This window comes from Phalacrocorax aristotelis, chromosome 5 (assembly GCF_949628215.1).
Source record: "Phalacrocorax aristotelis chromosome 5, bGulAri2.1, whole genome shotgun sequence".
Taxonomy (NCBI): domain Eukaryota; kingdom Metazoa; phylum Chordata; class Aves; order Suliformes; family Phalacrocoracidae; genus Phalacrocorax; species Phalacrocorax aristotelis.
In genome coordinates this window covers 51,108,592-51,135,275 of record NC_134280.1, presented here as the reverse complement: position 1 = coordinate 51,135,275, position 26,684 = coordinate 51,108,592, and the positions used below count along the sequence as shown (strand labels likewise).

At 47.8% G+C, this 26,684-nt stretch overlaps 1 protein-coding gene across 1 annotated transcript; it reads right to left on the bottom strand.

Annotated features, from left to right (window-relative positions):
* Positions 1 to 171: 171 nt before the first annotated feature.
* Positions 172 to 26,351, bottom strand: PNPLA2 (patatin like domain 2, triacylglycerol lipase). Its single transcript, XM_075094470.1, has 9 exons — positions 25,922 to 26,351; positions 9,197 to 9,429; positions 8,955 to 9,020; positions 4,792 to 5,001; positions 3,809 to 3,869; positions 2,729 to 2,896; positions 2,149 to 2,281; positions 1,339 to 1,461; positions 172 to 495 (listed from the first exon to the last, which is right to left on the bottom strand). Exons 1-9 carry the CDS (start codon positions 26,106 to 26,108, stop codon positions 231 to 233), a joined length of 1,446 nt encoding a protein of 481 aa, XP_074950571.1. The 5' UTR covers positions 26,109 to 26,351; the 3' UTR covers positions 172 to 230.
* Positions 26,352 to 26,684: the final 333 nt, after the last annotated feature.

Here is a 26,684-nt window from a genome sequence, read left to right as displayed (position 1 = left end):
TCTAGAGCAAGGTAGAAGCCCATGTGTGCCTTTGAACACAGAGGTCCCTTGCCTGGCCTAGCGGGCAACAAATGGCTACAGTGAATTCCACCAGTCTCCATCCCAGGGAAATCCCCTTTGCAGCATATTCATAAGCACAGGGCAGCCCTGCAGCTGAGGGATGAGACTGGTCCCACCCTACGTCCACCCACCCCTTCCCACCCCCCCTGCATCCCATCACGACAACAGGCTCAGAAGAGTGGCAGGCACTCTTTTGCACAGTCTAGAGGAGGAAGCTTTATCTGAAACCCTTCCCGAGGGAAGAGGGAGGCCTGCATGTCCACGTTGATGCAGAGTAAGCCCAGCATGAGCTGGCGCTGGTACTCGTCCCACTTCATCATGACATCAGACAGGGAACGGTTGCTTCTCATCCACATAGGCAGTGCTTCACTACAAGCCGATGTGGAAGAAATTGGCATGCTCTGGGGTCCTCCAAGCTCGAGGTGATAGTAAAGCCTGCAAGGCAAACACATGCAAAGAATCAGTACATGGGAAGACTTGAGCAGGTCACCAGACCAGGGCTCCAGAACCATAGAGCTATTTTGTTCTACCACTGACTGCACGATCTTAGTCAGAAGTCTCTGTGTGTGCCCATTTTCCCCCTCTTGATTATTCAGGCCATGAGCTCTTGTGGGTAGGAATCACTCCCTCGTACTATGATCTGAATCACAGCTGGGACCCTCTGCCTACTACTATAATACAGTTTCCTGTTCTCATCCAAGCACCAGTCTTGCCTCAGCCACAAGCCATAGCGTACTGCAGGGAGTTCAGTTCAGAAGCACCAGCACACACACAGACCCAAAGCACTCTGTCCCATTTGGAAGCCCTCTGGTGTTTCTTGGCCACACTAGTGCCTCCCCCACCTTCAACCAGGCCTAGATCTCAAGGCAAAAAAGGCCATTTGAATGGAAGGACTCTTGGAAGGAACTTTTGGGGACCCTGGGCGAGGAAACGCCACACAAATGAGCACCTCTGTCTTCTACAGGGCCCACAGAATAAGCTAGTATACTATTTTAATTAGACCTATATCTTCTGCCCTATTGCTATAGTAATAGCTTCATTACAGGGCTGCCCTGTAATGGGAAGAAGGAAGGAGACCATGTGCTGAGTCTATCCCAACAGTTAATGAAGCCAAGAGACCATGGACCAGAACTGCATTTTCAGTTGGGCAGTAAATCCTGCTGGTCAATTTGTGCCTTACTTGCTCTGTGCCAATGGAGTAGAGTCTGCAGAAGTCAAAGTTGGAAGGCAAAATGGAGGGCTCCTGCAGAATAGTGCTGTGGAGGAAAGCAGCCGTACCTGGCTGAAAGATGGCTGCCCAGTTTCTTCTTGGCTTTCTTCACAAGATAGTTGCAGATTTCAGTCATCTGCTCCCTCATCCATCTAATATCCTCAGGGATATCTGGGAGCCATTCCAGCAACCTGGGAAGAGACAGAAGACAACAATTAGTTGGGCCACACAAAGGATAGGATGGAAATAACGCCAGTTTTGCCTCTTATCAACGGTTACTCGTTATTTTTAGTGACAAATGAAGCAAGAGCCATTTACGCTACCATTCACAGAATGAAGGGGGAGAAGCTGTGAAGGATGAGAACAGCCCACAAACTTATTCTTTATGTTTTGTGGCTGCACTTGCCGTATTTTCCATCCATTTTCAGATTTGACAAGTGTTTTTCCCTAAGCCTTTCTGTCACAAACTATCTCCTCCCAGAAACTTTTCATAGCGCACTTTATACTAAGAACAAGACTAACAGACCTGTCTTCCCAGCTGTGTAAGCTTAGAGCTAGAAATGGCTGGGACTACTCTGCCCCTTGTTCCACCTCTTGTGTGGTTTGTACTTTCACCCCTGCACTCCCAGTTCAGAGGTCTCTCGCCAGGCTCCAAAATGTATCACCATTTTCTAGGGCAAGTTCCAGCACACAGCCATCTTCCTTCAAGCTGGAATTATTGGCTGTAGCTTAATGACACATGAAGGTAGGAATTTTTTTTTTCTCTCCATATGCCTGGTAGGAGGTTCTACTCTCTGTCCATTCATGCTCCACCAACTGCATCAAACACTTGGTTGCACTGGGAAGAAAACCACCGAGGGAACCAGTTGAAGGCCTACCTGACAGTGAAGGAAACTGCAGACTCCAGAGGCAGCATATACGGGACCATCATTGCCGTGGCCACACGTATAGGCAGCATGTTGGTGATACCAGTCAAGAAACTTCTTCTTTCAGCACAAGCCTCCAGAAGAGCTGAAGGCAGAAGAGAGCATGGTTAAATTCCCCCAATGGGACTACCCCTTTCCTTGCCATAGCCCAGAAGTTACCCAGCCTGACATCTCCCATCTCCACTTTCTACTTCTTAAGGAAGTCTCACTCAGGGTAGTAATTCTCTGAGCACAGCTGAGACCAGCAGCTGTTAGCTTTATCAGACTCCCAAAGGAGTGAGCATCAAGATCCCCTCCCCTCCTTACCATGCAGAACACTGTCAAATGAGTCCCCCTCTCCCAATTCAGCCTCCACTGGGTAAGCCACAACCTTATCTAAGAGGCCACAACTCCATCTAACCACCACAGGTCCCAGTTCAATCCCCAGGTGTGGCCAAGCCTAGTCACAAGCAATACCCACATCCCAATCATCCTCTCAAGTAGACCAGGCAGCCCAGGAAGATTGCTTGGGCTCTCTCCTTTTGGACCATACCTTGGTTCAGTTTGGGAGGCAAGTGTTCAAAGATGTGCTCTTCAACAACAGCAAGGGCAGCATTGTCCTCTAATTGGTCCTCAGCTTCTGTTTCCTCCTCTTTTTTCTCTCCTGGGGGGGCTTCTATGGCAAGGAGAGGACGGGCAGGACTTGGACGATGAAGGAGACCTGACAAGAGAAGTCATACCATAAGTGACACAACTAGTTGCCCTGCTTTGCCTGGCCTTTATTGCATTAGCCCTCGCTTCACTCTAACCCCTCTCAGACAGACATCATACCCAGCCCCTTTAGCTAACATCTATTAGCAATGGTTACCACAGTGAGTTAGAAACCTTGCTGCTTTAAGATCATCCTCACTTTTCCCCTTTAAGTACTGCAGGGTGCAGTTTGGCAGTGTTTTGTTGCTATATTCTGCCAGTTACCAATCTCGCAAGTAAAATTTTGCTCCTGCAGCTTAATCCACAAATACAGCTGCATGATTGCTCTTATCCCAGTAGGGTACACATCACAAAGCAAACAAATGTGCTTGATCTGCTATAAATCGACACTAGGTGGCATCAAATACACGCTCAATCTGCTTCAACAGTTAGAGGCAAGAAAGCCCATCAGTTGCATGTAGCAGAGAGTGAAACAGTAGTGTCAAACTGCCCGGCACTGGGTGCTGCGGAGGGCATGACTGCACTCTGCACTGCTGCAATACATTAGGCATACCCTAGCTGCACATAAAAAGGAGCAGGGTATCTGCAGGAGGTCCAGACAGCACTGGTGCCTAACTATGTTGGTGTAGCACTGAGCACATGCTAAGTAGCCTCAACTCTCAGTTGTGCCAAAGCCACTGCTCCAGTATCAGAGTGGTTAGAGTCCTTCTGCATTGCACTGGAAAGGTGTCCACTCCCCCTCTGCTTCCTGAAATGCTAAAATGGACTTATTAATGGAAATTCCATATTCTGATATCTGAGGCACAGCTCAATTCTGCCCTTCCACCTTTCATATGCACCATCGACTATCCTCAAAGCCAGACCACCAAGCCTGGCACAGAGGAGGCAAGTCAGTGCACCCTACAAACACCCAGTGCCTTACCATTCTTCTTCAGAAAGTGCAGTGCATCCCGATAGCCCTGCTTGCACATATCCCGCAGCACCTATGGGCAGAAGAAGGCAAGAGCAAGTCATTTGGAGATTGTCTGGCTAGGCCTAGCAAACACCCAGCTCAGTGCTAGCTTTAGAGGAATTCCCCTGACTCCTGAGCTGCCCCAGGGACAAGTCATCCCTGCTAGCTCTTCCCAGGTTTTAAGCAGGAATGGGAGGTATAACATTAATACATTGGATATGGGAATCACGGGATAAGTCAGATTGGAAGGGACATCTGGAACCCTACCTAAGTACAGCCTTAGAGTTGCAGCCACCTCATTTCCCATCTAGAGCTGATGCTGTTATGGGCAGCCTTCAGCAAGTCACTCTGACAAGCAACCCAGAATACATCCCAGCAGATGCCTAGAAGGGCTGCTGCATTTGCAGATAAAGCCAGCTAAGACCGGGGGCAGGGAAAGACCTGTCCAAGTGATTCAGCTCATGAATGCATACTTATTATGTGCAAATGCCATGGTTATCTGAGGCTGCTTTGCTCAGAAGCAATGCAAAGCTGCCTGCAGTGCCGCCCACTCTACTGGCACTTTTTAGGAGACAGTCACTGGCTTCAGGCTGGCAGTTCCGTCTGACCTTAAAAAACTCAAGAGCACACTGGTTCCAATGGCTGATACATCCTTGTAAACAACTGGGCCTGACTTCCTGGCAAACGCCACTCTAGTGAGAGCCACATGGTAACACTTACCGAGCAACTGCTACCACCTAAATTCCAGATCTCCCTCTAGCAAAAGAAAAATCAAGCAACCTATACAACCTTGTGCCGATAGTCAAGGTTTGCCAAGTCAATCGGTTGATAACGTCAAGGTTAAAAAACAGACAAACAAGAGATACAAAACTAATGGTGCCTGGAATCTTCTGCTAAAGTGCACAGTATAGCCAGTGCCTCTCTACTGTCCCCACGTTCTGCCAGGAACTCACTTGTGGCTCCGGAGGAAACAGGGCCTTTGAGAGGCGGTAGAGGTTGCGAAGGTTGAACTGGATGCTTGTATTGGTGACTCTCAGCTCATGCATGTTTGTGGAACCATCCCTTGGACAAATATCACTCTCTCCTGAGAATGGAGACACTGTGATTGTGTTCTTCAGCTCATATCGTGGCAAGTTGTCAGAAATCCCTCCATCAACATATCTCTGAAATCAAGATAAGTGAAACATTCTTCATTCTCACAACTGATCAGGTGGCTTTTTTACTGTGTCCCTGTTCATATTTGTGCCAACAGCTTGGGAGGAGAATGGAGCACATCCACCAGCACTGGAGGAGTCAAAACCAGTGATAGAACAGGTGTGTTGCCTATAATATCCTTTTGCTAAGTGTTTTTCTTCCTACGTTGGAAGTGTGTTGCTCACAAGTGTTCAATGAGAAAGGCATATTCATTTGCGTGCCTGCTGACTTACATCTCCTATAGGGTTTCACTGCTGCCCAGTTAAATAATATGACACACCAACAACCACCTGCAGTGCAAATTAGCACTGATCAAAGCTGTCACATTGTGACGTTGTGCCATTTTTCACTTGTGTTTAAAACAAATAAGCTCAGACATAGGTCCCCACTGGTGGATTAACAGTAAAATAAGAGTTAAACTAAGAGTAAAACCACCTGATTTGTTGCTAGCAGGCTTATTGAACAGCAGTCAACACATGCATACACATTTGGAATCTACTTACCGTGGTGTGATAATAGTGTGCAAGGGACTTGGGTTTTGCTCCTACCAGGCTCTCTCTTATCAGAGTGTTCTGTACATACATACCATAAATACTTTTGCGTTACCCTTGCAGGAAGGACAACCCCAGTAACACGTACTCAATTCAAAGTATTCTTTGAAGTATTGTAATTGCACAAGTAGCTGAGCAAGACAATCCCTATCACAGGCCTTTGGCAGAGCAAGTACCATGCAGAAGACTAAAGGAAGGGGACATTGGTCAAGCAAATAGAGCAGGAAGTTTGAGACCTTTGCAGAGTAACAACCCAAGGTCTTCTGTAACCGAGGTTCACAAGAGTCCTGCTGATTTTGTATCATGGTTGATCTGCCATTTGCTGCCTGGAACCCTTCTCTTCAGACAGGTTCAAATACAAATCATCATCAGGAGCTACTCAGCCCCATAAGCAGCAGCCGTAACATCTTTCAGCTCTGCTGGGTGAGGAGCTGAGCTTGCAGAGGCTGAACCCAGGCAGAGCATGGAAATGCTGATCAGAAGAGGAGGTACTCCATTCTGTGTCATGCTTTGCCTCATCGTACAGGCAGACTGACTGATGACATTGGTCTTTTGCTGCACAGTGCCTAGGAAAATGCCAGCTGCTTTGCCTGGAGGGTGCTCTGCACTTTGTTCTCACTTGCTCTGGATGGCAGACAGGCAGACACCTTTTCAGGTGGCTCTTCTGAGCCTGGGGAACATTTCGTAGGCTCTTGGGCTGAACGCAATCAAATTCAGCTATAGGAATTCCAGCTCCCATCAAGGCAACAGGGTCATGGTGGACTGCACAGCAGGTTTCTCGGGGGCAAACTAAGCTCAGGGCTACCTCTGCCTACAGCCTACAGGTTCAAGGGAGATTGCTTGCAATTACAGTTGTGGGCTACAGCAACACTAACTCAGAGCAGGGCATTTCATCCTCATGTCAGGTGCTGTTCACCAAACAGAATCAAGACAGATGTGGTTAGTGACTCCTGGACCACCTGGGTTTAGGCAGTGAAGAAAGTGGAAGGATGGGATAGACTAAACTCAAGGAAAAGTAGGCCCTGTTGGATACAGGAACACTCAGCTTGCTTACAGGATGCTTTCTAGACAACAGAGGTGCCAAAAATCAGTTGAATCCTCACCCCCTTTTAAAGCAGCCATCAGTTTGCACTAAGCCAAAAGCAGCCATAGCAAACTGTCATTGTCATCACCTCCTCAAAGGTGCTCCACTAGAAAGCCAGATGAGGCACGGCTAGAGCTGGAGACATCTGGCTGACTCCCTCTGCAAGGATGAGACTCTGACAGGCTGAGTGGGAAGAGGACACAGCAAAGTGGGCAGCACAGTGCCACAAACCCACTTTGTTTAAACAAGATGTAGTTGTGCTTTGGCCACTTAGCTAAGACAACACTAGTTTTGCAGTAAGGATGCAGAAGCATACGTTTCCCTCAGGGTGGCAGCATGAGTGAAGGAATGCCATTAGAAAGAAGGCTTAACTACAGTAAGGCTGACAGGCAAAGCCTTCTCACTGCATGGAAATCTAGGAATACACATGCAGACCCCACTCTCTGGTCCACCATTCCCAAGCAAAGCTGATTACCACTCCTTACTCAAGATCAGCCACCACTGATCACGCAGGCATGAACAGCGGCAACTTTTGGGGATGGTTCATGGACTGGGGTCAACCCTGGGGTGCCCAGTTCCATTCCCTTATGTCCTCCCCCTCACAGGGCCCCTCGCTCACATGAACTGACAGCTAGTTTTGTGACCCTTGTTAGGGGTTCATCTCACCCATGTGCCACAGACAGTTCACAGTGAGCACGTGAGTTGACAAGTCTGTTATTAACCCTTCCGTTTCTTGGTATTTGAGAATATTCCCCCACCCCCGTCTTCACCATCCACTCCATGGCGTCACCAGAGCTTAGAGAAGCTAACACTGGAAAAATATTAGGGGGAAGGCAGAATATGGATTTTACACCTTGCACACAAATATATTGCCTTGAAAACTGGTCCTCGTGCCAGGCCTGTCAGTCTGTCCTGTGGCAAATACAGTCATCACAGGCATGCTAAGAACTACGAAGGCCCATTTCAAAGCCTTTTCCCAGGCTCATACCCAAACTAATTTAAACTCTCCCCTCACTAGTCCCCCTTCAGAGACACAAAGAGACATGATTTTCTGGGGAAGAGGTAGGAATTCATTTCCTCATCTCATATATTCCCTCCCCACCTTTTCCCATGAGGAATCTTAACACAAGTAGTCAGCCCTCACTGTGCCAGGACAGCTGCACATTCCAGAAACCCCAATGTTATACATGGGTTTGGAATTTTGAGATTTTGCTGGATCCACACTGACCTCAACTAGCCCCAGAGAGGTGTCAGGCGAGAGCCACTCTTATGCTTCCACCAGCTGTGGGACAAAAACCCTGCCTGCAGTTGTTGAGCAAATGCCAAATCATTACCTATTCCGTCACTCTCTGAAGGGCCAGATGTTGGACATTTCTTCTAGGTCACTTCCCTGCCCAACATGCTTGCACAAGACAAAACCAGCCAAGGATTATATTATGCAGGAGCAAAACTGACCTCACTTTTAGGATACAGGTAGCAGTGGGAGCAGATTTGATGCTGCACTCAAATCAGACTAAGGCATCTTGGTCAGGTCACTTACGGGAAACCAGGGCATGCATACACTAATAGAAGTTCTCCCTCTCCCTTTTGACTATTGAGTGTACAAACAACTGCCTTTTAATGTGCATATTAACCTACGAAGTACAAGAAGAGTCCAAGCTCAACTGAGGCCCTTAAGCATGACTGCAATTCAGAGCAGCTTTGGCTCTGCGCAGCTTTCAGATGTTTTAATTTCTAACATGCAAACACAGAAGGGAGAAATTGCTCTGGACAGCCTTGGACAAGATGTTAAAGAAAGCTCTAACAGGCAAAAGAATATTATTCTCAGAGTAAGGACAGGAAAAACTCCACAGAAAAGTAGTCTGGTATCAGCACCGCTAGTTAAAACCCTGCAGAAAGCGTTAGGCACATGGGACAGGGACTACACTTGTGATTTCTATCCTGGACCCAAGTTCTTTCCCTGTGTAGAGGGTTGGAGCCTCAGTGACGGAGAGCACTGTACTGAGCAGCCAGGAGAACCATCTGCTATGTCTGCCAGCACTTACCCAGATTGCTATATATTACTATCATGCTAGATCCTCTAGTCTTGGGACAATCAACTACAGGCAGCAGTGGAAAGAAGGAACATCCACTGCTGGAAGTTGTTTATTTGAGAATTTCTCGTGCCTCTGGAGGCTGTTTGCTTCCAGCAGACAGGCAATAAGACTGCCAAAACTGAGTACCAGCATTTCTGCCTTCTTATTCATGTACATGATTTAATCAAGGAGCATCTTAGAGCCTTACTTACCACTCCACGCAGGGTTGGAGGTATCAGCCCACAGTAGACAGGGATAAAGGTGCTGCAGACACAGGCCTGAGGGACAAAGACATCCAGAATGTAAAAACCAGATCAAAGCCTATTACTCTTCTCAGAACACCACACCATCATGTGCTGACAACTATCCACCATTACTAAGGAGACTGGAGACCAAGGCAAAACAAAACTGCATGCAGTTCCTGCCTAGCCCTCTGCAGTAAGTTTCTGTTCACCTGGATCAGCTCCTCCTTGGAATTGAAGTCAGACAGTATCACGTTTTCTCCATCAGAGACCCGTGTCAGGGAAATACCCAAACGCCCTGCTGCAACCTCATGCCCATTCTCTGGCACAGTCTTGGACAGGCAGATCCGAATGATCTTCACCAAGTTGAAAGATGGGTGGAGTGGGCCCAAGAACCTCTTCCGGGCTTCTTTTGACACTCGAATAATGCTGGCGCCAGCCTCACCTGCAACGACAGGAAAAAATGTACCATGAAATCCTAGCAAAGCCAGCCTTCTCTTTTATTAAATAAGGCACAGAAAAGCCTAATTCACAGTTTACTTAGAAGTTTTTCCCTACTGGCTGATATATAACTCAAGATGAGAAGCTATTATAAGTAGTGTTATACAAATCATGGAAGTTTGCTGTCTTAGCCCTCATCGCAAATTGCTACCCTCATCTTATATGTGTTTTATAAAGTCAAGGAAGATGACATGCCTCTGACTAAGGCCTCACACTTTTTCAGTTGATCCTGTTTCACTAGCCAATGCAGGGATGGTGAAAACACAGACTAGCAAAGAAAACAAGGAAAACAGTTTAACAGCTTTGAGTTTATGGCTAAATCCATTTCTTCCACTAAAGCTTTTCTAGTAAGCATCTCTTTTTCTGACATTAAAAAATCTAAAGTCATCTGCCTGTAAGCAAAAGTGGCACTAAGCAGGAACATTGGTGCTTTCCAGCTAAGCAATCCCAGCTCTGCTGTGAACGTCAGACAAATCTCAAGTGAGCAAGACGGACACCGTGCTCCATTAGGAAATCAGTAACTTTAGTGCCACCTGCAGTCTTTGGTGTCCCATCCCTTCTATGTCCAACTCCACAGCACTAAACTAGGCCCTGATGGCAAGCAGGACTCACAAAGGTATGTCTGCTTTATCCATTCACACAGTGACCCGAGGTGGGTTTGGAGGAGAGGAGACATCCCATCTGCACAAAAGGGAAGGCATCTGCTAAGCCCATTATCGTGAGAGCCTGATCTGGCAAGAGCATTGGGGCTCTCCTGTGGGAAAGGAGGAACGGGAGAAAACAAACAAGAACACCAACCCAAGCCAAACCCTCAGCACCCAGCGTGATGCCCTTTGCGCACATACTGACTGCTGCTTCCACACACATCTCCTAGCCATGGTGACATAAAAGACAACCGTTCCTCTGAGTACCAGGCAATCACTGCATTCCGAGGGGCATCAGGAACATACATGTGGGAAGAATTAAAGAAAGTGGGAGAAGAGAGACACGCTTTCACAAATCAGGACTTCTCTCCAATCAAACTGAGGTTCAGTTCCTTGAGAAAGATGAAAGGCTATCAGTTCAAGCCAACTGGAAATCCCTCTGTTTTGCTCTCCCACCCAGTCTTGCAATTACAGAAAGGAGGCAGCAGAAAGAAAGAACCCAAGTTAGACTAAGTTAATAAATATAATGGAGATAAGAGCAACAACACCCTCAATGCTATATTGACACATCCCATTCTTTTGCAATACGCATGTGCCAGCAACATGTTTTCCATCAAGACAGCCTGGGAATGCAATTCTGTGCTTAGGAAATCCATCAACACCAGCAGGTCAAGCACGCACAGAACTGGACCCTTGAACACAGACAGACTCTGGGGTCAGGATTTTAGGCACTGTGAGGTAGCAACTTAGCAGAAAATCCAAGTTCCCCCCTCTGAAGCAATTTTTAGCACTATAATCCCAGTCTTTTGCCCTGTCCTACAGCAATGTTTAGCAGTCTAATTCTGATCTTACTTTCTCAATTAGCAGTAAGCCATTGAGCCCAGCCTGTTCCAGATAGTAGCCACATGGTTCAACATCCTTCCCAACATGAAGTCAACCTCACAGAAATTACATTTTGGCAGCACCATGACATTACCACTCATAACGCTCCCCAAGATGCCTTCATGCCTGATGAGGGGAGGAAAGACACACAGAAAATCTGCAACAGAGACAAAAATGGAACGAATCTCAGCCGAGCCCCTTGGCCACACAACCCCAGGAAACTCCACTGCACTGAGTGCATTGCAGGTTGTTGCTGGCTTAGCTGAAAAACCAAATGGTAGGGTGGGTGTTGTGCATGCAGCCATGGGGAGACACCCTGCATGCAAAGGCCGTGCTGGCACTGAAGGGTGTCACCCAAGAGATGGTGCTTAGAAAATGATGCTTTCAGTCTTGGCATCTCAGTGTGCAGAAAGATGTGATAGCAGTACTGAAAACAACTGCAATTAAGTTGAGCTTATGACTGTTGGAGCTAACATATGAGCAGGAAGTTGCTTAAGAAAAGCAAAACAGCAAAGTCCCAACTCTGCCAGTAAACCGACTGAGGGGAGACTTCGGTTGCAGCTGCCTGCTCTATCACCATTTTACAGCCAAGTGAGGTGGTGGGACAGAGAAGAACAGAGGACAAAATAAGAGTTATTGCTAATTAGTAACTTCATTCTTTGAATACTTTCTGTGTGTTTGGGTTTTGGAGGTTGTTTGTTTTATACATGTGTGCATACATGCGTACACACAGGAGCTTCTGAGGTATTTCAGCTTAAGGGCAGCTGTGATTCTGCTGGACTTGCTGGCTCACTTGCACCAAAGCACAGTGCAAAATGGCTCTGTGGGAAGAGACAGGCACAGTGTGATCTGCAGCACCACCAGCTTTCCTGGAAATAAGGCTAGCTGAGAGTTCAGCCAAAAGAGCCAGGTTTACGTAGCTAGATCCATGACAGATGGCAAGCTCTCTTGGAAATACATTTAGGAGGAAAGAGAAGAGGTGAGAGCGTTTTAATCATGTTACTACCAGAAGTGCTATTCCAGGAAAACCAGCTCAAATTCTGCTTGCAGCCTGCCAGAGGGAGCAGCTGAATGAGAGGTGGTCAAGAGAGAAGAGTCCTACAGGGGTCAACCACAAGCTGTCAATTATTACTAGGACTAGTCCAGTGCCAATTCTAGACCACAGAAAAGTTTCCCATGCTTTTGATGGATCTGGTGATTCATGACACAGGGTCACGTGAAAAAGCTAAATTAAGTTCCTCTTCTCTTGCTGAGGTACATACCAAGGGGCAGACATACCCACTAATAGTTATTATTGATTGCTGGGAAAATGTTTAATTCCTCTCCCACCAACCAATTAATTCAGGACGTCTCCCTACACAGATTTACTAAGCCAACATTCTTCTAAAAATAATATATTAATTTATGTGGAGTATTCCATTTTCATTAGAAAAGCCATATCCCCCTTCTTCCCTGGCCCCAGCACTGTCCCAGTGGGTGTTGTTATAGATGAGACTGAGCGCTGCAGGGCCATTGTCCTTATCTGAATTTCAGTTGTGATGACGCAAAGGAGCAGGCAGTTGTGTCCTGAAACACCCCAATGTGTCCCTTGCAAGAAAAGAGAGGCCAGCTGCTCCACCTCTGCTGGTTCATCCTGTGATTTTTCTGTAGCAGCTACAAGGAACAAGTTACTGTTACCTGTAAAAAGAGTCGTGAAGGCAGCTGCTGCTAGTTTGCATTCCATTTTCAAGCTATGACAAGCCAGCTTCACATTAGCTTGTTGACATAGCAAGATTGTTGCCTTAAAGAGCTGGTTTTCACCCCACCAGTCATTCTCAACTCCAGAATAACCCAATATCTAAGTCTCTACTTCCTTGCATTCTTGGGTACAGCTGCTCACCACAATATATAAATACATTTTTAAAAGCCTAAAACAAGATACAGGTTGCTCATTTCCAAGAGAAGCAAGAAGAAAGAAGGTAGAAAGCTACTGCAAGGAGAGCTCAAAGGAACTAAGACCCATCACAAGCTTCATCACCTTTTACTCAGAAGGCCTGTTCCTCTAAACTACCCTTCTCTAACCTGAAAAGCATTCAAGCAGCATGTGCTATTTATAACTGTATACAAACAATTCCAGCCACAGCAGCCTGCTACCCATCTCAGGAAAAGGAGAAGAGCTGAAGAACGATCACCTAAAACTGATTTAGTCAGCTGGCTGGGAAGACCCTTAACCTCATCTGAGAGCTCTGAGATGAAACAGAAAGGCTACTTCAAGCCTGTGCAATGCATATGGACAAGGACCATCACAAAGGTTAAACACCCCACGGCAGGAGGGGTGGCAGCAAGTGGGGAAGAAGAGACTCTTCAGATCCACACCTTCAGCAGCAGGGGCACCATGATGCTCACCTGTTGACATTACACCACACTCGTATCCATTTGCGAGCCAGCAAAAGGACAGTTGACCCATAAAGTATTTCAAGTGGAAAAAAAAACCCTAAGACACAAACAAAAATAGGAGCAGAGCAGGCTGAAGAGGGAGAGGGGCATTCTGAACATTCCACCCAGCAGCTCTTGTGACTGCGGCTCACCCATGACACCGCAGCTCCCTCTGGAAGAGCTCCACATCGGCACAAAGATCACCCTCTGCGCCAGGGACATTCCTGCTCCCTGGCTAGTGCAGAAGAAAAACAGGATGCAAGCTTAAAGGAAACACTCTTCAACGGGGACGGAGAACAGAGGATAGCACAGACAGTGGATGCATCTCCTGTCCCTGCTGGTAGGGGGCACACACTGATTGGTCGCACCCCAGACTGCGGATGCTGAACCTTGCCTGGACTAACGGAGCAGGCAGGGAACCATGCAGGTCCATGCTAAACCTGCTTCTCATTCGGCACCAAGTAGTAGTCAGACGGACTCCTTCGTATGTGTCAGCAACATGCGAGGCACTGCTCCTCAGTCCCATTACACAGCTAAGACTCCAGACTGGCCAGATGCACCGATATCAAAAGCTTCAAACAGAAGCCAGCTGGCAGAAGGAAGTGCAGGTGCTTTTGACATTCCTCCAGCACCTGGAGAGCCCAATGCCTTGTTAGTTTGGGATGGTATGACCAAGCTATTTTGACTGCAATATTTTCCAGACAGGAGCCAGCTCCTGTGTACTATAATGGAACCTCACTCTGGAGCTGCTTACATTTTTCTTAGCTATCTGTTGGAGCGATGTTTGTGTGATGCTCAGTACAGATGCTCCCTGCAAGGGTCCCCAGCTACAATCTTTACACTTCACTTCCAACTCAGATAGTTGCTGAGCATCATTGGATTTCTCATGTTTCCCACTGGTAGATCCGAGTTCAGATTTGCATTTAGGAATAGGATGAGTCAGAAGGAGTTCACTAGCATAATCTTCCTCAAGGTTAATTTAGCTTGGCTGCCTGTCCCTTGCTATGTCAGCTGTTCCTGTACCTCATCCACAGAAGAGCTAAAAGCCAGTTTCTAATGATGAGCACTGGTTTCAGAAGAGCTGTCCCGTGTTCTTCGTGCGCACAAATGCTCAAGCTGCTCCAGCTCAGCGCACACAGATCCTGCGCCCGCCTCTTCTCTGGATACTGAAAGTAAGCAATGTGTGTGCTTTTCCTGCCCGGCCTCTCCCAGGAGATTATACAGTCCTAATTAGAACAGTCCTGTCACCAGCCCAGAATCATAAAACTATAAACAAGAGGCACTGAAACAGAAGTTTGCAAGCTGACGTTTAGAAAATAATTAACAGAGAACTTTATTGAATGTTCCCTCACGGGTAGCTCAGACCACCAGAAAGCACCCGTTCATTCACCCCAAGGAGTGGTGCACAGCAACACGCAGGTGATCCAAGGACAACCCCAATTCTTGTGGGCATTGACCTCAGCTTATGAAAGATCCCACTGCTTGACTGGACTCCTGTTCCTCTTCCCACATTCATGCTGAAGCAACCTGGTTTCCACTCATTGTCCCACGAGAGCAAGAACCAGACAGACTTTCAGCTGAGCTAAGCTGAGCAAAGGCCAACTTGTGCTGAATGGGAACCTGACCCAAGATGTTCCCAGACTGCCTATCAGCCAGGTCAGATGAATGTCAAAGGAAGGCACAAAGACAAATCCATGCCAGGAGGAAATAAAGTGAGAACAATGTCTTATGATCTGTCCTTATAAGACATTTTCAGGTGATAGCTGTACCCCACAGTTGGTAACAGCTCTTTAGTTTCAGTGTGAAATCCTAGACAGATGCCTAAAAAGCATTGGGTGTGGAAAGGATATCTATCCTTCACTTCCCAGAAGTTGTATAACTTCCACTATTTAACACAAAGAAAAAAAAAATGCCCATTTTTAAGTATTTGAGGCTGGGGGATGGCAGCTAGCAGTGCAGCCTCTAAAGGCACCAATTCTTTTCACATCTGTACACATCTTCCTGTAAGCCAGTAATATTGAAAAACACCATGGATCAAAACAAGCTGCTGTTCTGGACATTTCCTAATTTTGGTTGTTCTGAGGTATATTTATTTTAAGGTTTTCACTCAATCCTCCTCTCCTACTATTTCACCATCAGATAAGAAACAGCTCAGCTGACTTGGCTCCAGATAAGAGATACAGGAAGGAAGTTGGGGTTTTTTTTGTAATACACAGGTAGCAAACAGAACTCCCCCCACAACACACACCCACTCAGTCTGCAGATAGCCCCACTGTTGACTGACTGTTCCCTGTGGCAGGTAACTCTTCCCATCAGGGGCTCTGTGCAGGGATTTAACTCAAGCTCAACAAGCAAGTGATTTTGCAAAGGAGATTTCTTAGAAAGCCTGGCCACCTGCTGTAAATAACGGCCCTTCTCCCACTTGGCTCAAGAGTGAGGGGCACTAATACATTCCATATCAGAGTAACACCTAGGGACCCCTATCATACTCCAGTAAGCAACACCTATTCTGACCTTACAGGTGGGGCAGTCGAAACACCAAGAGGAAAAGACAGCTTTTCAGGTAGGTCCAGCTCTCACAGCCAGAGGCAGGTGATAAAAGAAGGGCTCAGCCCACAACACTTTCTGGCTCAGATTCTCAATACTCAGCATTGCAAAGTCTAGACACAAACAGTGCCAAGACACAGTAGTCCAGCCTGCAGCAGGACTACTAAGTAAACCCAGATCACCTGCAACTGCTTCAGAGCCAGAAGCCTCCCTCTTATTAACATGTTTGTCCCAAGATGTTTATTTTTCTATTTCAAGTAAAATTTGGGAAGCAGAAAGGTGTTGGTCACTTTATCTGTTCAAATAAAGCCAAACTGAGGGGAGACATATTTTCCCCTTGAGCCAAGAGAGACTTATTTTGTGTGCTCTAGATACCAATTAATACATGAACCAGAACTACTACCACATCCTGGATGTGGGGAACATATGGAGAAGATCTGCTTTAAGTTGTCCCTGTTTTTTCCTCTTGCAGAGAACAGCTCACCAGGCAGCTGACTGTGCCCATTGCCTCCCTGTCCACCCACTGGTACCTACAGTGTAGGACTCTTGTGCAGGCCTAAGTGCAGATGCATAATTCACACCTCATCTCACCTTAATGCAGGTTTCTCTGCTTTGTACAGAAGCCAAAAAGGCTTTGGGAGAACAGGCACAAGAGCTGCCAGGCTTGGTTATGTCTCTAAGCTAAACCTTTGCACTGGATTTAACAGTGCTGGCACACCAAAGCCTCACCAGTCAACTGATGTTCTGTAAGCTGAGGCCCCCTTTGCTTCTGCAGCCAGGACTGGAGCATTTACTCTTGCAACACAAGTCAGAAAACAATGCAGCTGCTACTGAGAAACAATCAATAGGAAGGTCAAGAGGCAGCTCAGTTCAGGCCAGCAGCCAGGATCATTCTCTATCACAACAGCAGCAATCCCCACTAACCTAATCTTTCTCCACTGTAATTCCCTATTACGAGGCTTAATGTTGCATTTCTGTTCATTGTGTTAGAAAGAAATTAAATGATATAACAGCACATGAAAAGCAAAAGTTGCTCAAGACCCCAGGCAAGCTATACTGAAAGCCATGCCCTGTCCTCATCCATCAGTCCCTGCCAATGCTACAGTGCAACTCAAATTGCATGGGGTGACAAGATCAGGGGATTCACAGAGTAAGAGAAAGGGAGCCTGGGCAGCCTGTTCCAGTGCTCTGTCACCAAAGTAAAGAGTTTTTTCCCATATTCCCGTGTTCCAATTTGTGCCCATTTCCCCTTGTCCTGTTGTTGGGCACCACTGAAAAGAGTCCAGCCTCATTCTCTTGACACCTCCCCTTTAGATATTAAGAAGCATTGATAAGATCCCCCCTCAGTCTTCTCCAGGCTAAACAAGCCCCAGGTCTCTCAGCCTTTCCTCTCACCCACAAGCACAGTGTTACACACACCCCCTCCAAAACTCATTTGTGAAGGGCAGTTTGCAGGATGGCACTACACACCTAGAGATTGAGTGCACTGTTTCCACTTCACAGCAGAGGTATGACTAGAGGCAAGATGCTTTGGAAGAAGAGAGACCAGTGCTACAGGACAGTAAATACCTATGCCAGGCACCTGTACTTCAGACTGATGAAGACAAAAATGGAGTGAGCAGTCATCATTTCTGTTTCCAGAGCCTAAGGAAATAGCTGCCATGCCAGCATCACTTCAGCTTTATCATACACTAACCATCACCCTCAGCTGGCTCACCAACACCAAAGCAAGGCCCACACACAGCTTTTGGTGGCTTTCAGTCTAACACCTGCTAAACACCTTCCTGCACGCTTGCAGGCAGTGATTGTTTTGTGTTCACTAGAGATGTTACCAGAGACATGGCTGGCTCTGTCATGCACAAAAGGGCAGCCCATCTTCCTCCTCCCCTGACCTTGCTCACTGTACACTTGTGTGGCTGCTAGAGCCCTGTCTCACCCTGGCACAGAATGAAAGGCTCTGCAGTCCTCCACTGGCCCTCAGCCTGCATCATACCCAGCTCCCTCATGCTTGCACAGCTAGCCAACTGCTCCAATCCATGCCAAGCACTTCCCGTGCACCCGCAAGCATGCTGCTTGCTGTGCCCACTTTGCCCTTCCATCTCACGCAGGCACGTTAAGCGTCACCTTATACCCCTGAACTTTTCCCCACTAGCCACGGCATGAGCAGAGCCTGCTACCAGCAAGGAAGCAAGAATGAGCAGCTTCGTTCCAAAGCAGTCCTCAGAAAAGGCACGGGCATTTTGTTCTAGAAGGAATCTCACTTTGATGAAGCTTATTTGGGAAGCATGTTCAGTCAGACTGCAAGGCAGAACGCATTTCTTGGGAGCCATGACACAAGAATATCTAGAGGCTGACGTTACCTTTCTTCCATGGACGTCAGCAGCAGTCCCCCAACCACAATTCCCAGGCATCAAGATAATTCAGGTTCAGAAAGCAACCATGTGGGCAGGACAGGAGCTGCTCACAGAGGGTTGCACAGACCCCTGCAAGGGAAGAGCTTCTGCTCAACCCTTCCTGCAAGGCTGAGCAGCGCACAAGCAAGGAGAGCAGCAAGACAGATATAACAATGTCTATCTGAAGCACTCACACACAGAGAATGAACTCTTCTGTGTGCAGAAGTATGGCTAGTAGTTAAATGGCTAGTTTGATCCCATAAAGAAGTTTTTACCAATGCCAGTATACAGGAATACTGGGCTAGATAAATCAATGTAACTCCATCTGTGCTGACAGGGCACTCTCAAAGAGGGCTCTAACTTTTCCCATGCAGGATTTAACAATGGCAGCATAAATACACACCCTGCCTCCATGATACACGGGAATAACTTTCTTGCCAGGCCCAGCCCTGAATCAGCAGCGTTCAACGAAGCTGGCAAGAGAAGCTCTTGTAATTAACATGTCAAGGGCTCCCTGATTTGCTTACACCCTCAGATGCCTCCTCCTCTACCTCAGATTGCTAAACTAGATAATCCACAGGAATGGCAGCTCAGAGGCACCGAACGCTGAACTGGTACTCAATCCTTTAAATCCTAACCCAAAAGGCTTCCAAAACCAGTATCCATCCAAATAAAGTGCAGTGTAAAAGGAGGAATAGAAACATTAATTCTCAGAAGAAATCTTCCAGGCATGGCATAACTACAAGCCTGGAAAACAGCTGCAGAAGACACTTCATCAAGCTTGCTGATTCCAGAGGACTTGTCAAATGGAAGCCATCAACATAGATTTGGCCTTTATCTGTACCAGAAAGCACCAGTTTCAGGTCTGGGCAAGTACCAAAAGGCAGCACAAAGCCCTGGGTTCTACTAAAACTACCAGCTTCCACACCTGACATATCCCAAGTGCCAAGAACAAAGTGCACACCACCCACCCGGACTCGTCACCAGTGGGATCACATGGAGCTTGGCTTGTTCTGAGCCCTTCAGTTCGGGAGATTCCCTTTCTCAAGGAACACTTGAGGGCAGCTGTCCCAGACACCCTGTACCACACAGGTACAGGTGTGCTGATACACACCTGTATCAGCACAACACCAGGGACAGGATCAGACCTGTCACAAGCATCTATTGTATCACAAGTGCCAAACTCTTTTCTCCCTCCCTCCGGCCTGCGTAGCTACAACCAGGCAGAGCTATAACAATCTCCAGCATCTTTTACTATCCTCCCAGGCTCACCAATTCTTTCCCTTCTATGTGCTCCTTAGAAGGCATTTTCTACTGCCCCAGACCCTATCACTTCCAGGACACATTCTGCCTTTTCCCAAGGACACAGACTTATTTAAGGTCTTCTACACATGGAGTAATTTCTTCTACCCCTCCTTTTCAGCAGCTCTTGCCCTCTCTGGTGCCTTACGCCTGCTTGATGAGGAAGACACCCCAAGGCAAATGCACGTACACGGGCTCCCTTGACTCCAGATTCTTGAAGGCGCATCCTGACTTTCATACCAAATGCCAGGAACTCTTAGCAGAAAGAAAGAGGCCGAGTATTAGAGGTGGGCAATGGAAGTGTAGAAGTGCAGAAGATTCAATGGGAAAGTAGCAGCCAGTTTGGAATCCAGCCAGCAGCAGGGTTTGCCTCCTGGAGAGCAAGGACAGGAGTCCCAGCTTGCTCACACTGTTCCTTTGAGTAGAAGATTTCTGAGCTTTTGCAAAGGCCCTGGAATTAGGAGGCTTGCCCATTCCCACCTCAGAAAGAAGGAATGCTGATGTAATTACTATTTCCCCAGCCCTTCCATGGTCCTCTTCAAGAGCAGTACAAAGCAAGCACAGTAGAGTTTAAAATCGTCTCCAGCCAGGCCAGTGAACATTCTCATCCCTGCTTCATGGCAGGCACAGAGACAAATGTGGAGCAGTCCAGAGCAAGCAGGGGGCTAGCATCAGAGTACAGTCATTCCCAAGCCCACTGTGCTGGAAGGCAGCACAGCCCTCCAACAGATGGGAAACAAACACCATCAGCTACTGGACATGCAGGCAGAGCTGCTGTAACCACTATAGCAGCAGGAGTTTGGAACGGGAAGACAGAGGAAGGAATCTGAGGAACATCTTTGATTTATCGTGACTAAACTTTCAAACATAATCAATTAGTGGACATAGGACCCTGAAGAACACACAACAGCTTCTCATATTTTACAGGGAGGACTGGCAGGTGCCTTGAAGAGTTTTGGGAGGTGAGGGGCAGAAGGAAGTGGAACAGCCTGGACATGCTACATATTCAAGAGAGATGCTGAAATTATGGATCACAAGAATGACTGTGTAAAGACCACTTGTGCTGTTGCCACTGACACTGCACAGCTGCTTCTGTGGCTGACACAGCAAGGCCAGGCACCAAGCTGCTCTGCACAGCTACTGTCTATGTGGGGTGAGGAAAGAACATATGCATTGCTATGACTATGTTTTTTGCTAAAAGTGGCTGGTTAGCTTCCCTTGCACTCATCCAACAAGATGCCTGCAAGAGCATCTTTCCTCACAGGAGCTTTCTTATTAAAGCCAGCCAGAGAGCAGGAACAAGTTCCTTCCCTTCCAGGAAAAGGTATTGCAGGGTGCTCCAGCTGCTCAGCTGCCAGTTTACTGGACTCCTGAGCCTGCAGCCCCATAACTGCTGGTTGCACTCATCCAGGCACAGCAGCTTCTCCACCAAGCCACCAAACATTTCTGACTATGTCAGCAGAGAACATCCCCCCACCTACCTCTATTTTCCACCAGAGAAAGCAGCAGCAGCTTCTGCCTCCAGGGAGCACCAGGAGGTTCCCCATGAATTACATCCATGTCTCTGTGTATGCACAGAGGGTGCCTCTCCTTCCCTTGACTGGGCTGGGGCTGCTGAGGAAAGCAACTTTTTCCCCAGGGAGGGCATTTGTCTTCTGTATCTCCTGAAATTTCCTGTGCAGTGAGGGACTCAAGTTTTGAGAGGCCACAGATGCTACAAAGCTTTCCTTCATGTACCTGAGGAGATCTATAGATCTTTTCACACAGCCACACAAGACAGCATCACATATATTTCCCCTACGACAGGCTTCATGATTCACGCTTTGGCCAGCATAAACTGGCATTGCTCTTAGGACTCCATAGAGACTAAGCTGATTTATTTCCCTCTCTCAACCTGGGATTTGGTGTTAGACTTCACACATACAATGGAAATAACCTCTGTGACCAGTCCTTAAGCCTTTGCATGCAACATAATCAAATTTCAGAAGGACAACATTTAGAGATGCTATCATTATCTCAATTTCAGAAAGTAAAAGAGGGTTTGTTTGTTGTGGGCTTGGCCTGAGATGAAGTAACAGTTATTTGACATTCAGGTTTGCTTGTCAGCTATCACCATGTGATCACCAGGAAATACACTGCTGAACTGTAGAGACTTTCCATTGGGTAGCAGGAGGAAAAAAAAAAATCAAAACAGACTCCTGGCTAAGATACTTGTTTTAAAAAAATAATCCTGTAAGTCACCCAGGAATTGCTCTCCAAAAAAACTCCCCAAACAACACTCCTCAATCTAGCAGATATGGCCTCCCTTCTGTATTCTTAGTACTCAAAGCATCCCCCTCAGCTTGCTTTATAATTTTCTGCTGACACTGTAATGCTTTAGGAGAACAGCTAACTCCCACAGATGGAGGTTTGATAGCCAGCTTTGCCTCTGACAGCAGAGCCCACCTCTTCCCCAAAAAAAGAAGCAATTCAGCAGTTCCAACACACCCTCAGATGAGAGCTGTATAGGACAATATTCACATGCTACACAGATAACTGAGATGCTGTTGGTTAACTATGAGTCACAGGCACAGTCCATGACCTTAGCATCAGCTCAAAAACAGCTTTTCAGTGATTACGGGTTCACATCCCATCATTTATCCAGGCTGCTATGCTTCCAAAGCAGGCAAACCAAATCCCATACAGCTCACCAGAGTGAGATGATTCAGACCCTTAACAAAAAAAAAATATCCCATACTCTGTATTAAAGATTTAAGAATCTGACAGCAGCTGTATTTTAGCGTTACTTCTGACTGAAAAAAGGACAGTCTCGTCACGTAAGATGGTTTTATTCATCCAGGCCCAGTCACTTAAGGATTTATTCAGACAAGTAAGCATCCTCAGAGCTCCAGGCCTAGACTTTGTGAAAAGCTGCACAATTTGAGGTACACATAAGGAGAAGACTGCAAAGCCAGGGCAAAAGGACTTCTCAGTTGCTTGGCATATAAAGGTGTGTTTCCTGGTGTGCCAGACTCCAACAATCCCAAGAGAAGACACAGGCATGACAGAAGGCCATTTCCCAGAAAACTCTCAGGACAAGAGTGGTTCATGGTACAACACTGCAGTATGTAAAATCAAGTAACTTACAAACATGTGAGGCTTTGCCCAATGCACCTTGATAGCCACAAAGATTATTCTAGTGAGAAAAACAGCAAGGCTTTTTTGTGCGCCAGTGAACAGAACCACCTCAAAGCTGGAGTGAGCACTTCAGATGTGGGACAATACCAGTGTTGTAGCCCTGAAGAATAAATCCAAGATCCCTACAACTTACTGTAAAGTGCTTAACAAGAGCTAGGAGATGTCATATCAGACCATAAATGCCTCTTGGCCTCTTATCTAGAAATAAGGACCTCTGTCTAGTTAATATGGATGCCCAATGTTGTTTTATTTGGTATTCTCAAATGTGCCTTTGAAGTCCCCAGTGTGCTCTCAAGGCTGCAGGTCGGGGCTTTCAGTTCAGTGTTAGCCCACAGAAAAGCCTTACTGCCTTACAGCCACACTGCCTACAAATTATGACAGTGTGGTCTTAATTCAGGGAGAAGGCAGAATCAGCTCAGAAGCAAGCTGAACAGATGCAAAGGCCAAAAGGAAAAAGCTGGAAAAAGGGAGATCTTACACTCTGAAGTTCAGGAAAATTTCTGCCCTCTCTGATCAGGGTCTCAAAGGATCAGAACCAAAGAAAAACCACAGTGGAAGTGTTGGGGTTTTTTCCCACTCTTCCCCAGGAAGTATTTATTTTTGCACAGTAGAGTCTCACTGAGTTCAGAACCAGGTACAGATGCATGAAAGCATTAACCTTGTCTACACACAGCTAAATAAGCAAGGCTTCTGCAAAATTCCCCTCTGCTTGTTGTCTGTCAACACACACTAGATAGCATTCCAGTTTGCAGGACAGGGCAACAGACAGTGCAGGGTAACAGTTGTCATAAGCTTCAAAGCCCACTGGCTATTACACCTACTCTCAGGCAGAAGCCAGCTGCACAGCAAACACAGATACTCAGGATCCTACAACAGTCTGTACTAGGATGAACTACTCTCCCTGTACAGGCTGCAGCTGTTCCTTCTGTCTCGTCCCCTTCTTCCCTATGATTTCATTCTAACCCCTGGACTTCAGCATGGAATCTGCACTGTCAGGATGTTTTATGACAGGGACAAAGTGCAGCAATACCTTGCCCCAACCACACACCCCATTTGCTTTTACTTTCAGAAGTCAGCTCCATTGCCTTAAAGCCACTCTCTACCCAAGATATGCCAGCCACACAGGCAGAGTCAAAAGAAAACTATCCCAGAGACGTCAAACCTAAGGCAGAATTTGAACACCCAAGATCCAAGCCTTGGCTGGCTTTAAACAGCATGGTTTGCCTTCTTTCAGGAGGGAGGTGAATGCTGCCTAGAAGGTCGCCACCTAACTCGGTCTTCTTTATCATGCCTCCCCTTGTACCTCATAGGGTGTGGGAAAACCTATTCTAATCCTGATTCAAGAAAGCTCTCTACCAGGCTGGATAACTCCCTGAGGGCAACACCTAGCACACCGTGGATGCTCTGGCATATAAATAGCAAGAACAAGGTAGACATGATAATAGACTTGCTCAGCAGCACTATAATGGCATCTAGACAAGGCAAAGGATTTGGGCGCTACCGCCAGCCTGTCTCATGTTTGTGCCACACCTCCGAGCAGCACAGGGACCACGCAGTTAGGGAGCTGATTGGGCAGCCACCTCTTCAACAGAAGCAACAGTAAGTAAAGCAACCAAATCCCTGGCAGCTATCAACAAATGGATCCCTGCAGGAGAAGGGATTAGAGGAGGCCTTTTCCCTTGTCCACGATAAAAGCTGGCACTATGGCATGACTACAACCTTTGAGATCCCAGGCTGTGGCCTGAACAGCTGCTAAGAGCTTCCCGTCAAGCTCTAGATGCAAGAGTTACACTTCATGGGGCACTTCTGTAAACAAAATGCTAAGGAGGGCAAAACTTCAAACCTAACTACATAGACAAAACTAACTTTTGCTGGATGAGGGATACATCTGAAAACACTACCTGTCCCCAAAGAACAGGGAATGCTGCTGAAAGACACCTGTGATGAAGGTTAGAGGAGTTCAAGCAGTAAACAGCTCTGGTTTCACTTGGCTCTAGAAGAGGCTTACAATTCTCTGAGACTAAATAGGAATACCTGATTCTCTCACACCACATTCCCCTTTCAAGTTTAAGATACTTTTCCGCTTTCTTTATTCTCAAAAGAAAAGCTTCCCAGTACAGACTCTAGCACACGTTTGTTGACTTTCCCCTTCCCATATGCAAAACAGCTGAACATCAAAACAGCAAAAAAAAAAACAGGAGGCACCACACACCATTCTCTTCAGCTGTTCCCCAGACCTGCTGTAAGCAGGGACAGACCTTTGCGTGCCTGTTTCAGAGATAACTTTTTAAGGTTTCTTCTGCAACTTGACAACAGAGATAGTATCTAGCTAAGCTGGATATCTAGCTCTTGCAGAGGGCAAGAAAATTCCCCGGTGCCCTACACCCCCAGGAATAATGCTCTTCCAGAAATAAAGATGCTAAGAAAGAATAAAGAGAGATTTCCTAGTTGTTCGGAGACGCTGTTCAACAACTCTAACCCGTACACTCAACACACTGCTTGATGCCTCAGTCTCCAGCTGCTTTACCTCCCGTTCGCAGCCACCAAGAGCCGGTGCCCGCACAGCGAGAGGCCGGCTGCTCCGCCTGCAGAGAGCCCCACCAGACTTGCATCCGAGCAAGCCAAACCCAAGAACTGAGCCCTCTCAAGTCCACGTTACTGTGGTGGGGGTCAAAACCAGGACCCCCGTCCCGATTCCTACCGTCGGGAGCCTTCTCAATGCGTGCCCTCTGCGGGACACAGCGGCACCCACCCAGCCACCCTCCCTCCAGACCACGGGGGCCAGATGCCCATTTTGGACGCGTGCTTCACCACCTCACGGGGCTGCGGTGCCTCCGACACCCCCTTGGACCTCATCTTGAGGCACCTGCGAGGGACCGTGAGCGGGTGTGAATACTGAGGCAAAGGCCTTAAAAACAAAGCGCCGCACGCGTTTCGGCAGAACGCGGAGGAAGGTGGAGCGCTATTTCCACCACCACCACCCCACCCCCCCCCAACGCTGCTGTAATTAAACAAACTAATAACAGCGAAGGGAAGGCTGGAAGGAGCGCTCGGCTCCGGCAGCCGGCCGGCTTACCCAGGCAGGCACCGCTGACGAGGGCGGTGGCGGTGAGTGCCCCCGCTGAGGCGCCATAGACCTTCCGGGCGTTGGCGACGAGGAAGGGGGCATGTTCCTGCAGGCAGCTGGCCACCCCGATGTGGTAGACCCCCAGGAAGCCGCAGCCGGCGAAGGAAATATTCCAGGTGGAGTCCGGGGGAAACATGGCCTCCGCGCCCCGCTGAGGGCGCGGGGTGTGGAGGGGAACGAAGCAGCCGCGGCGGGGAGGGGAAGCTGCAGGTTCCTCTCACAGCACACCGCCCCTGGCCGGGCGGGGCGGGACGGGACGGGACGGGACGGGACGGGAGCCCCTGCTAGCGAAGGAGAGGATCGTTGCACGGCGGAATTCGCCGCTGGCTTACCCGCGGCAGCCGAGGGGCTTATATGAGGCGTCCCTGCCCTCCGGCCCGCCCCCGGCCGGCGGATGGGCCGAGGTGAGGGGCGGCGGCACGCCGCCAGCCTGGGGCGGGAAGGAGCCGGCCCCTCCTCCCAACCCTTCCTCCGGTGAACTCCCTCTCCCGGCCCAGGGAGGCAGGTCCCCGTGGCATCGCGGTTGATCGCTGTGGAACCAGAGCCTCCCTTAAGCAGTAGGGGCTATTTAAGGGGGATTACGGCTTCCTGCGGCACCCCAAACCTTGCCGTGGTTTCCGCCCCCCTCCCCCCTAAACCATGCTGTTTCTTGGAGACTTCTGGTCCAAGTTCGTGGAGTTTCCTGCAAGTACAGTCCTTCGTTTGTCGGGAG